The 12,932-nt window shown below is 45.2% G+C and overlaps 1 protein-coding gene across 1 annotated transcript in view; it reads right to left on the bottom strand.

Moving 5' to 3' along the window:
• Positions 1-12,932, bottom strand: part of YIPF7 (Yip1 domain family member 7) — a 161,814-nt gene that overhangs the window by 77,219 nt on the left and 71,663 nt on the right. Inside the window, exon 4 of the mRNA XM_075849599.1 lies at positions 3,916-4,097. Coding sequence (XP_075705714.1) covers positions 3,916-4,097 — 182 coding nt within the window. The remainder of the gene's footprint in view (positions 1-3,915; positions 4,098-12,932) is intronic.

Below are 12,932 nucleotides of genomic sequence, written 5' to 3' on the forward strand. Positions count from 1 at the left end.
AACTTTTATTGGTGTATCTAAATAAAGACATACAACAAGCAAAGAGTTAAAATTGTTTTCAAAAGATGGCCAGCATATCATAGGAGGTCGGATAAGTGTGCGTAGCACGTCGCTACAGTACAGTGTGAAAAGCTAATTCGGCAGCTGCAGACTGCCATTTGCTCGTGCAATCACACTGGAGTGAGGTAGATCGCTGGACCGTCAGTGAATATTAAAATGGCGATAGCCCCCCAATCAGCGTTATACACTTCCCATTGTTCCAGCCCAGCTTCTTTCACTGCACAGCGTGATTGTGACTCTGAACCCCACTGGAGAACCTCTCCAGAATTCCAATCCAGAACTGGGGCATGTAGTTGGAGCCAGGGCAGACCCAACAGCACCGGGTTGACAGCCCTGGGCAGGACAAAAAATGAGATGATCTCGGAATGAAGGGCTTCTACTTGGAGCTTCAGTGGTTTGGTCACAGCTACAATTGGGACTGGCAGAGGTAGTCAATTCACAGATGCAACCATCAACGGCCTCTCCAGAGGGGTTGTGGGCAACTGGAGAAGATCCACCAGGTCTCTCCGAATGAAGTTAGCTGTGGATCCAGAGTCCACATAGGCAGAGACTCGGTGCTTTCTCTCACCGGACAATATGGTCACAGGGATGGACAACTTGGAAGAAAGTCCCTCCTCACCCAGAGTTGTCTCTCCAACCAACCCTAGGTTCTGGGGCTTTTGGGGGCACAGACGCACAAGATGGCCTCCGGGGCCACAATAGACAGAGTCCCGAGGTGCGTCTGCATTGTCTCTCCTGGATAGAGAGTCTGAGATGGTCCATCTTCAAAGACTCCTTAGGTGGAACAGCAGATGAGGAGAGCAGGGGTTGCTGAAATGTGAGAGCCGAACTAGGGAGACCTCTCTCCTGACAAGCCTCTCGGAACCGCTCTCGGATCCTTATGTCAATCCGGGCGGACAGAATAATGAGATCATCCCGGGTAGATTGCAAATCTCGGGCGGCAAGCTCGTCCTTAATCACGGTGGACAGTCCCTGCCAAAATGTTGCCACCAAGGCCTCGTTGTTCCATAATTACTCTCCCGCTAGGGTGCGGAAGTGAATGGCGTACTCGCCCACGGAATTGTCTCCCTAGCGAAGGTTCAGCAAGGAGGCGGCTGCTGACAAGACTCGTCCAGGTTCCTCAAATACCATACAAAATGTCCGTAGGAACCCCTGGAAGTCACGGTCTCTGGTCCTTGTCATTCCCAAATGGGGTTCGCCCATGCTAGGGCCCTGCCAGTGAGGAGAGAAACGATGAAAGCGACACTTGCGCCGTCAGTGGAAAAAGCTTTGGCATGCAGGCTGAAGTGGATCTGGCACTGGTTGAGAGATGCCCTGCAGGTCCTCGCTTCTCCATCATAGAGATGAGGAAGTGGCAGAGAAAATCGGGGGTCAGCACTGACAGGAGGTGTACTCGGAGAACTGCAGCTTGCTCATCCAGTCGCTCTGTAATGGAGTTCACCGCCTGGAGGAGGTGGTCCTGTCGTAATTGGCAGACTAGCATATCCGACTGCATGGCTTGTGATTTCGTCATGGTGTTTATTTGACCAGCGGGGTCCATGGCCTGAGCGTACTGTCACGATCTGTGGGTATGTGGACCACGTGGGTCGTACCGCCGTAGCGGTATAGCAGCTGGCCAAACAGGGTACAAAGTCAATGTCTATAGTTCGGATAAAGGTACCTGTAACAACCCAGACAGTAGCGATGGTTAAGGCTCGGATGAAACTGTGGCAGCAGGCAGACAACAGGTGCGGAGAAACACAGCGCGTGTAGTAGGCGACACAACACGACTCCAACTCAGTATAGCACAGGAACACGGTAGCACGGGAAACAGGATACAGGTAGCAGGAACGGGAACAGAACCATTTGCAAGACAGACATGGGTAGATACAAACACGCTCAGGCATTGTAGGGAGGGGCAGAGCCCTTCTTATAGTCCAGGGTGATCTGGGAGCAATCAGCTCAATCTCACACATGTGTGCGCTTTGGCTCCTTAAGGTTGGACTGAGCTCGCAAGCGCACCCTAGTGGTCACTGCGGAACAGGACAGCCGCATGTGCAGACATCTCTGGAGAGAAGGGCGTCGACAGAATGGGAGAAGTTCATGGTCAGTGACCACGGACGTTACAGGAAGGATGCTGGAAAAGCGAGAAACCAACATGTCTGTCTATCAAATTCTGCAGAGATGAGTCGTGGCTGGAATAAGTCTTCACAGTGGTGTGGGCCGGATGGAGAAAAAAAAGGAATGTGAACAACTCTAATCAGAGAAGACATCACCTGTGAGCCAATGGATATAAATGTTCTGTAATCACTTATATGGTCTGCAGAACTCCTTTGTATAACTGGCATCTACCACTATATGGTCACTATATGGTGGTAATATTGGTCTTTGTGTAGTGGTTTTCATTCAGTAACAGTATGGGGGTTTTATTCAGTCACTATGTGGTTATGTTGTGGAGGTATTATTCAGTAACAGTACAGGGGTATTATTCAGTCACTATGTGGTGGTAATATGTGGTTATGGTGTGGCAGTATTATTCTGTAACAGTATGGAGGTATTATTCGGTCACTATGTGGTTAGGGTGTGGCGGTATAATTCAGTAACAGTATGGGGGTATTATTCAGTCACTATGTGGTTATTGTGTGGCGGTATTATTCAATAACTGTATGAGGGTATTATTCAGTCACTATGTGGTTATTGTGTGGCGGTATTATTCAATAACAGTATGAGGGTATTATTCGGTCACTATGTGGTTACTGTGTGGCGGTATTATTCAGTAAGGGCACGGCCAGACGTGGCGGAATTGCTGTGGAATTCCGCTACGGACAGTCCGCAGTGGAATTCTCCTGCGGCCGTTTTTTACAGTTGTTTCAATACATTTTTAGGCAAGTTAGTTCAGACGTTGCGGAAAACTCCGCTGCGGACCATAGGCTGCGGTGTGGAATTTTCCCTCCGCAGCATGCACTGTATGTTGCGGAGAAGAAGCGGAATTTCACTGCGGATTTCAGCCTTTGCAATGCAAAAACTGAAATCTGTGGCAAGTCCGCTGTCTTTTCTGCAACGTCTGAATTACCTGTCAGATATGCAAATGTTGGTGCAGATTCGTTGCGTAATTGCCCCAAATCTGCACCAACATTTGCAGCGAAAAAATTCTGCCACGTGTGAACATGTCCTAACAGTATGGGGGTATTATTCAGTCACTATGTGGGTATTGTGTGGCGGTATTATTCAATAACAGTATGGGGGTATTATTCGGTCACTATGAGGTTATAGTGTGGCGTTATTATTTGGACCTTGTCTATTGTTATTATTGGTAATATTGGTCTTATAATAGTGAGTTGTGTTCAGTAACAGTATGGTGGTAATATTTCTTCTGGTATAGTGGTATGATTTAACAACTATATGTATATAGATAATTTTTTGGAGCAAGGGGGAACACATGATTTGGGGCTTGCAACACTCCTGGACGCGCTAGAATCAGCGATGCAGTTCTCTGCACACCGCTTTCTGAATTGACTGCATTAATGATACAGTAATTCAGCATTTGGGGCCCCACTTTTAACTTTGCCCAGGGCCACACTTTGTTTAAAACCGGCCCTTGCTGGATGATAAATTTGGCTCACCTTTAGACAATGCTATCTAACTTCACACCACCTCTTAGTTGGTTTACTTTAGATCACTTTTTGGCGCTTCTTCAGCCTCGGGACTTTTCAACTCAACTGCTTTCCAGCTAAGCCACACTGTCTTGTTGATATGCGCGCCAGAATTCTGACTTACTTTTTTGTATATAGTTAAAACAAATCCCAAAGCAAAGTATAGAGAAATAGAGACTATAACAATAATAAGCTTATGCACTTTATATATATTTGTACTTACCGAAAAGAAAACAAAATGGCAAAGCAAGAAAGAATCACCATAGGCAGAAGGCAGTAACCCAAGACACTGGCAACACATCCATGAGAGACACCTGTGATACTCATCAGATTTAATAAAGCATGAATTCCCAGGCAGCCAAGAATACTCATTGTGTACACATAGCCAAAATGAATCTTCCCTGCCTGGAGACAAAAGAGACATTTTAGACTGAATTGTTTTTTTTTCTGTAGGAAAATGCAAAAAGAAAACTATTTAATGTTTTCAGCTATTGTATTTTTATATGAAGTTTCAGTAGTTGTATGTAGTGACAGGGTATGTGCCCAAATATCGTATCATTAACAATGTATATTATTGCTTATTTAAAATAGAATATTTACACTTTATATATATATATATATATATATATATATATATATATAAAAGTCCAAATACAATGTCAGCCGCACAGCCTTGTAAATCATAGGTGGGTGCCGACCTGCCCAGGTCAGGGCTAACAGACCTGCTGTAGTAGAATCCAAAAATCAGGCAGCACTCCAAGGTATAAGCAAGGTAGAAAAAGGTGCTTTATTGGTCCATATACACACGACGTTTCAGCTCAACACAGGAGCCTTTCTCACTTGAGAAAGGCTCCTGTGTTGAGCTGAAACGTCGTGTGTATATGGACCAATAAAGCACCTTTTTCTACCTTGCTTATACCTTGGAGTGCTGCCTGATTTTTGGATTATATATATATATATATATATATATATATATATATATATCAATAGATAATAGCATCACTCAAAAGCAAATTCCAAAATGGGTATGGGTGCCCAGCAGGTAATCCCGATCCAAGGACTGTGAGATATATACAAATAAATCCTGCAGCACTCCAATGTAGCAAAAACTGTGGTTTATTTCATTCAACAAACAGATGCAACGTCTCTGTCCAACCTTAGGACCTCAGGCCCCATGCACACGAACGTGCTTTTGCGGCCGCAATTCCCCCGAAAATCCACGGAAGAATTGCGGCCCCATTAATTTCTATGGGCCAATGCACACGACTGTGGTTTCAATGGTCCGTGCATAGCCCAGGAGCCTGGACCGCAGAAAGAACGGACATGTCTTTTTAATATGGCCGTATTCTGCGGTCCAGGCTCATAGAAAATAATGGACGCGGCCATGTGCACGGCCCGCGATTTGCGGGTAACACTCTGCGGCCGGCTGACCCGAAAATCACGGCTGTGCACATGGCTACGGTCGTGTTCATGAGGTCTTAGACAACACCGACTTTTTGTCACTTTTCAAGTTTGAGAAAAGTCACAATTTTTTATGCAAATTTGATAAATGAGGTGCTGACACTTTATAATATATATATTTACATTGACCTTGTATATTTCTACTGTGATGTGATGCTGTACTTCACATCACAAGCTGGCCACACACATTAGAAAAAAGTTAGCAGGAAAATCTGACGATCCAATGATTATATGGGCCACCTCGCTGACACTAGACGTTGGATTTCTAAATGCCCAATCCTTTGTTCTGCCAGGAGACAAGAAGCTGCCATAAAGTAAAATAAACATGCGTTTTTATGGGGTAGTCATCCATCTCATGTGTATGGCCAGTTTTACACTTTTATTCAGCTTGACTTCTCTTTTATCAGAGTTTAGTGAAGTTAGTATTATATTATACTGCATATTACTGTTTAAAGAGTAGTATTCACTCTCAAATTATAAAATAAAGTTTTTTCTTTATTTTGGCTGATTAATAGGTTTTGTGTACTATGTTGGAGTAATCACAGTATGTGGTTTTACTATATGGGCAGTGTTTCATTGAATATTTACTATACTATACCTATTTTTTGGTACACGGTAAGAAAATAATATTGATCTGCAGAGGAAAATATTCCACCATACATTTTCTCTGGTGGTAGCGTATCACGAAATATAAAAAAAATATTTATTGGAACCCCAAAAATGAAATACTTTTTCTGCCAGCTTCTGCTTGAAGATAGTGGCGGGAAAGAGTAACCATGAGACTGGGCTTCAGTAGCTACAATACCAGATATGGCCAATGTACAGGAAATAAAATGTAAACACTTTTTTACACAGAGGTAAAAAAAAAATGTCTTCTATATTTTTGTGCTGTACCAACTACTTGGATGTTCCCTGACTGTGAGATTGGCACCCAAAATACAAAAAGAAGGGCTGAAGCAACAATAGGGCTTGTCTATGAGAAATAACAAGCCCTGTACTCTATATTACTAAATTATCCTGGTTGATAAACTACATATGATCCAAAACATTACTCCTTTGGGTGATTCGAAAAAAATCCTCTAATGTCCCCGAGTTTCCATAGCACAAATATTTGATTTTAAGAAAAAGTCAAATATAAAAAAAAAATCAAATAGCACAAATGAAACACATATCAATCCCGATCTTGGATCTTCCTTAATCCCCATCTGGGATGCATGAAAATTACCCAAAGAAGTAATTTTGGGGATTATCTGTTGCATATTCACATGCTTACACCTGGAGACAAGAGGGAGGAACTTCCTGATCATTGCAGCAGCTGAGCGACATCAGTGACCCTGAGAAGACAACTGACAATAGAGTTGTACCTATACAAGTAGGCCAAGTTACACGTGGCGGATATGCTGTGTAAAGGTACACAGCGTATCCGCCCTGGTGGCAACAGCAAATTACGGGCTAAAAACCAAACCAAATTGTGGTGCAGTTTTTCGCCTGGAATGTCAGCTGCAGAAAACTGCCGCATTAGCCAGCCTGCTGGCAGGCCGGCCTCCTGGGATGATGTTTCATCTCAGAAGACCGCTGCAGCCTGTGATTGACTTAAGCGGTCACATGGGATGATACGTCATTGCAGGAGGCCGGCCTGCAGAACGTCAGGTATAAGGTTTTATTTTCTAAGTTGCGTTTTTTGCTGCGTAATCACTGCTATTCTGCCGCAAAAGTCGCTACACTTGACTGTTTGTTGTGAGTTTTAGATCCCCATTGAATTCAATGGGGAAAACCCACAAAATAAACTAGCGGCGATTCCGCAACCACAATTGACATGCTGCGGCTTAAAAAAAACTCACCGCAGGTCAATTTATGTGCGGAATCCCTGCTTATCACACACGCAGAATGTGGATGAGATTTCTTGAAATCTCATCCACTCTACTCTACTGCTACTGTATTATGCTGCAGATTTTCCGAAAAATAAAATATGTTGTGGAAAATCCACAGTATTTACGCCACGTGTGGACAAGCCCTTACGATGCCGAATGGTTAGTGCAAATCTGTAGAGTACTGTACTACGAACCTGCTAGAAAAATCTCTACCTTAGGGAGAACTCCCTTCTTGTATTTTTTCTTCCTAGTCATTGTAAACTATCACGCATGCTGTGTGTGTGTATATACTAGTACATATATATACATATATATATATATATATATATAGTTCCAATAAGTTAAGTTTTGACTGAATCAACAAATGCTTAACTGGAATATTGGATTTCTATCAGTTTTCAAACTATTTAATAATTGGTTTCATTGGGATATATAACAGCCTCACACTTCGATCATTGAATATTATTTTCTCATCTTCTGCTTACAATCACAAAATTCATTTCCTGAGAGTTATTAATACTCTCAGCAAAAGAGAACAAATTGGTCTATTGGGTCTACACATTTTTCTTCTAAAGAAATAAAAGAATATAGAATTTAATCTTGTAAATGAAAGAGCTTCTTTTGACCAAATACAATAGACGAAAATGATACGTTTAAGAAAAGCAGAATATTTACATATAAACCCAGAATCAGTCCTTCGGTCAAGTTCCATCCTCTGGAAAGGATAGAGTTAAAATAACACTATAATGAGGACAACAAGCCAATAGCAGCTGTAAATGTCCGCAGGGTTTGACATTTTTCACTCTTATTTTCAGGGCACATAGCCTAGAGAAAACAGTGACCAGAATCCTACAATGCAGTAGTATTTATTAATAACAATGATCATTGTTATTGTCATTGAAATTAGATTAGGGAATGTTATAGGCCTGTCTAAAAAGATGTGTTTTCAGGGCATGTTTAAAACTGGGGAAGTTGGGAATTAATCTGATTGTCTGGGGTAACGCATTCCAGAGGACTGGTGCAGCATGAAAAAAATCTTGGAGACGGGAGTGGGATGTTCGGATTATGGAGGATTTTAATCTAAGGTCGTTGGCCGAACGTAGAGCGTGAGTAGGGTGGTAGACAGAGATGAGCGAGGAGATGTAAGGAGGTGCAGCATTGTGGAGAGCTTTGTGGGTGAGAATAATAAGTTTGAATTTAATTCTGAAGGGTATGGGCAACCAATGCAGTGACTGGCACAGGGTAGAGACATAGGTGTAGCAGTCCAGTGCAGTGACTGGCACAGGGTAGAGGCGTTGGTATAGCGGTTGGTCAGAAAGATGAGCCTGGCTGCTGCATTGAGGATAGATTGGAGAGGGGAGAGTTTAGTGAGTGGAAGACCGATTACTAATGAGTTACAGTAATCAAGACGAGAGTGAATCAGCGACAATGAGAGTTTTAGCTGTTTCCACAGTAAGAAAAGGGCGGATTCTGGAGATGTGTTTGCGGTGAAAATGACAGGAGCGTGTAAGTGATTGATTGTGAGGAGTAAAGGTAAGATATGAGTAAAAAATGACCCAGAGACAGCAGGTGTGTTGCTTAGGAGTTATGGTAGTGCCACACACTGAGATGGAGACATCAGGTTTAGGTAGGTTAGTAGATGGTGGGAAAACAAGCTCTGTTTTAGAAAGATTCCGTTTCAGATAGAGAGAGGATATGATGTTGGAGACAGCGGACAGACAATTACTGGTGTTTTGTATTAAAGCAGGAGTGATGTCATGGGAAGAGGCATATAATTGGGTGTCATCAGTGTAGAGATGGTACTGGAAGCCAAATCTACTGATGGTTTGTTCAATAGGGGCTGTGTAGAGAGAAAAGAGGAGCGGACCTAGGACAGATCCCTGAGGAACCCTGATAGCAAGGGGAAGCGGAGAAGAAGTAGAACCAGCAAATGACACACTGAACGAGCGGTTAGAGAGATAGGAGGAAAACCAAGAGAGAGTTGTGTCCTTGAGGCCAATAGAGTGGAGCATGTTAAGTAGGAGTTGGTGGCCTACAGTGTCAAAGGCTGCAGAGTGATGCAGAAGAATCAAGAGAGAGTATTTACCGTCCGATTTAGCCGCCAAGAGATCATTTGAGACTTTAGTAAGGGCAGATTCTGTGGAGCGTAGAGTGCGGAAACCAGATTGTAAGCAGAATGGAGTTAGCAGAGAGATAGCAGATAAGGCGAGAGTCGATCAAGTGTTCCAGGAGCTTGGAGATGAAGAGCAGCTTAGAGACTGGTCGGTAGTTAGTCGCGCTGGATGGGTCAAGAGTTGTTTTTTTCAGTAATGGGTTTATAATGGAATGTTTAAAAGAAAAGGGAAAGATACCAGAAGAAAGAGAGAGGTTAAATATTTTAGTCAGGAGACTAGTGACAGACGGGGAGTGGGACTGTAGGAGGTCTGAGGTGATAGGGTCACTAGGGCAGGTGGTAGGACGAGAAGAAGAGAGGAGCCCAGTAACTTCTTCTGTTATTGGGTCAAATGCTAAAAAAGTGAAGAAGAGGGAGTGCTGGAGGGATACTAGAGGACTGGGAGATAATATTATGCCGTATGTTGTCAATTTCAACTTCAGCACTGAGATCTGTGATTGGTGTCTGCACTTTAGGACTAAGGAGGGAGTGAAAAGCATCAAAGGGGTGTTTTTGATTATTAGATAGTATGGAGATGAGAGAGGTGAAATAGACTTGTTTGGCTTTGTGAAGGGCAGAGTTGTAAGTTCTAAGCATGACATTTGTAATGGAGGAAATCAGCAGCCAAATGCGATTTCCTCCACAGACGTTTGGCACATCTCAAGCACTGCTGAAGAAAGCAGGATTGAGGCGTGTGCCAGGGTTGTCATCGTCTTTGTCGGGTGGTTCGAAGTGTAGGGGGGGCTGCTTCATCCAATGCATTTTTGAGAGCAGAAAAAAGAAGGTTGGAACCAGCGCTGAGAATAGTGAATCTGTTTAAAACAGGAAACAATTTCCAAGTTTTAATATTAATTTTAATAAAAGCAATGAACAGAAAAGTGGTAATGACGGGCAGGTAATGTCCAAGAGTTCAGAGAGTGATGAGAAATAGGCGGTAGCCTACGCGTTTCAGACCCTATCTGGGTCCTTAGTCATGGCTTGTGATTAGTCACAAGCCATGACTAAGGACCCAGATAGGGTCTGAAACGCGTAGGCTACCGCCTATTTCTCATCACTCTCTGAACTCTTGGACATTACCTGCCCGTCATTACCACTTTTCTGTTCATTGCTTTTATTCAAATTAATATTAAAACTTGGAAATAGTTTCCTGTTTTAAACAGATTCACTATTCTCAGCGCTGGTTCCAACCTTCTTTTTTCTGCCATATCCCCCGCGTGTGCCGACACGAGGATCCGTGTGCTGACCACCCTACCTGTGACTAGGTGAGCTGGAGGAAATTCTCCCCCTTGTTTTTCTGTACATTTTTGAGAGCGTTATTGTAAAGTTTGGCAGTGTCACGAAGGGTCTGTGGACCAACTAGGCCGTACCGCCTTGGCGGTAAGGCAGCTGGCCAACAGGGATCAGGTGAATGTCTATAGTTCTATAGCTCAGACAGCAGCAGGGCAGGCTCGGCGGGGACGTCAGGCAAGGTGAAACAGGTCAGACATGGATGTAGCGCAGCACGACTTTGGCACAGCTCCGTGCTAGACCAGGAAGGTATGGATTGCTAGGAACAGGAACTGGAAACAAGTATAGGTACAGGGACAGGGACTGGAACAGGAAACACACTAGGAGGCCATCACATAGACAAACTATAGGGAAAACAGCAAAGTCCAGGTATAGAACTAGGGGGCTAGACCCCTCTTATAGTCCAGGGTACTCACGGGTCAAAGTTTGTCCATGAGGTCCGGTGCACGTGCTGCCCCTTTAAGAGCGGGCACGGGCGTGCGCGCGCACCCTACGGGATCCGGCAGAGGTGAGTGGACGCGAGTGCTGGCCTCTCCTGAGGAGGAGGCTGGGGCCAGCGCTTGCCGACTCGTGGCTGCGGCTGTCAAGGGGAGGTTGGAGCTGACAGCCCGCAGCCACGGACATTACAGTATCCCCCCTCTTACACCCCCTCTTCTTGGGACCAGAGCGAGAGAGAAACTTCTTCAGAAGAGTAGGGGCATTGAGGTTCTCCTCTGGCTCCCAGGACCTCTCTTCAGGACCAAACCCCCTCCAATCCACCAAATAAAAAGTATTTCCTCTCACTCTCCTGGTGTCCAAGATCTCCTTGACCTCGAAGATGTCCGAGGGGCCGCTGGAGGCAACCGCAGGGCTGGGAGTCTTGGAATAGTGGTTCAGAATCACAGGTTTGAGGAGGGAGAAATGGAAGGAGTTGGGAATCCTGAGGGTAGTAGGCAGCCGAAGCTTGTAGGCGACAGGATTGATCTGCTGCAGAACCTCGAATGGTCCGAGGAACCTGGGAGAAAATTTACATGACGGCACCCTCAGTCAGATATTCCTGGACGACAGCCAGACCTTAGTGCCAGGAAGAAATCGAGGAGGCTCTCTTCTTCTTGTGTCAGCCTTCTGTTTCATGCGGTCCTGTGCCATTAGGATGGAGGATCGAGTCTGCTGCCAGATCTTCATAAAGTCTCTAAACGTGGAGTCAGCTGCAGGTACCTCTCAAGTATCAGGCACCGGAAGAGGAATTTGTGGGTGCTGGCCGTAGACAATGCAGAACGGTGTATTCCTAGTAGACTCGCTGGTGTGATTATTGTAGGAGAACTCCGCCCACGGGAGCAGCTGCACCCAGTCATCATGCTGCTTGGAGATGAAGTGGCATAGGTAGTTCTCCAAAATCTGGTTGATCCTCTTGACCAGACCATTAGACTGAGGATGGTAGGCAGAAAAAAAGTTCAACTTCACGCCAAGAAGTCCGCAGAGGGCTCTCCAGAACCTCGAGGTGAACTGAACCCCCCAATCAGACACAATATGCTGCGGCAAGCCGCGTAGGCGGAAGATGTGTTGGATAAATAACTTGGCCAACTGAAGAGCAGAAGGAAGACCGGTCAGAGGAGCTAAGTGGACCATCTTCGAAAATCGGTCCACCACCACCCAGACAGCACTGCATCCAGCAGAGAGAGGCAGGTCCGTGATAAAGTCCATCGCTATATGCTGCCAGGGAGCATTGGGCACAGGCAATGGCTGGAGCAGACCAGCAGGTCTGGAGTGGGTGGCCTTGTTGGCTGTGCATACAGCAGAGGAAGAAACGAAGTCCACAATATCCTTGGGCAGAGTGGGCCACCAGAAATGACGAGCAATCAAATCCCGGGTCTTACGTAACCCCGCATGACCTGCCAGTCTAGAGGAGTGACCCCAGCGGAGGATTCTTCCACGATCAGCCAGGCGCACAAAAGTCCTCCCTGGAGGAATGTCCCCAATTTGAGGGATTGACCGAGACAATGCAAGATGGATCAATAATGTTCTGTGGACTCTCAATGGTGTCTTCTGTCTCGAAAGACCTGGACAAGGAATCGGCCCTCACATTCTTGTCGGCCAGGCGATATGAAGCTCAAACTCGAACCTTGCAAAGAACAGTGACCACCTGGCCTGATGAGGGTTCAGCCGTTGGGCCGTCTGGAGGAAGGCCAGATTCTTGTGGTCTGTAAAAATCAAGATCGGATGAGCTGCGCCCTCTAGTAGATGTCTCCACTCCTCCAGAGCCAACATGATGGCCAGTAACTCCCGATCCCCAATCGAGTAGTTGCATTCTGCGGAAGAGAAGAGCTTGGAAAAGTATCCACATACCCTTGACTTGTCCTTGGGACCTCTCTGGAACAGGAGTGCACCAGCACTGACAGAGGATGCGTCCACCTCTAACGAGTACTGCAGAGAGACATCCGGATGATGGATAGAGGCTGACGTGAGGGCACTCTTCAGGCTATTGAATGC

This window comes from Rhinoderma darwinii, chromosome 1 (assembly GCF_050947455.1).
Source record: "Rhinoderma darwinii isolate aRhiDar2 chromosome 1, aRhiDar2.hap1, whole genome shotgun sequence".
In the NCBI taxonomy this organism is placed as follows: domain Eukaryota; kingdom Metazoa; phylum Chordata; class Amphibia; order Anura; family Rhinodermatidae; genus Rhinoderma; species Rhinoderma darwinii.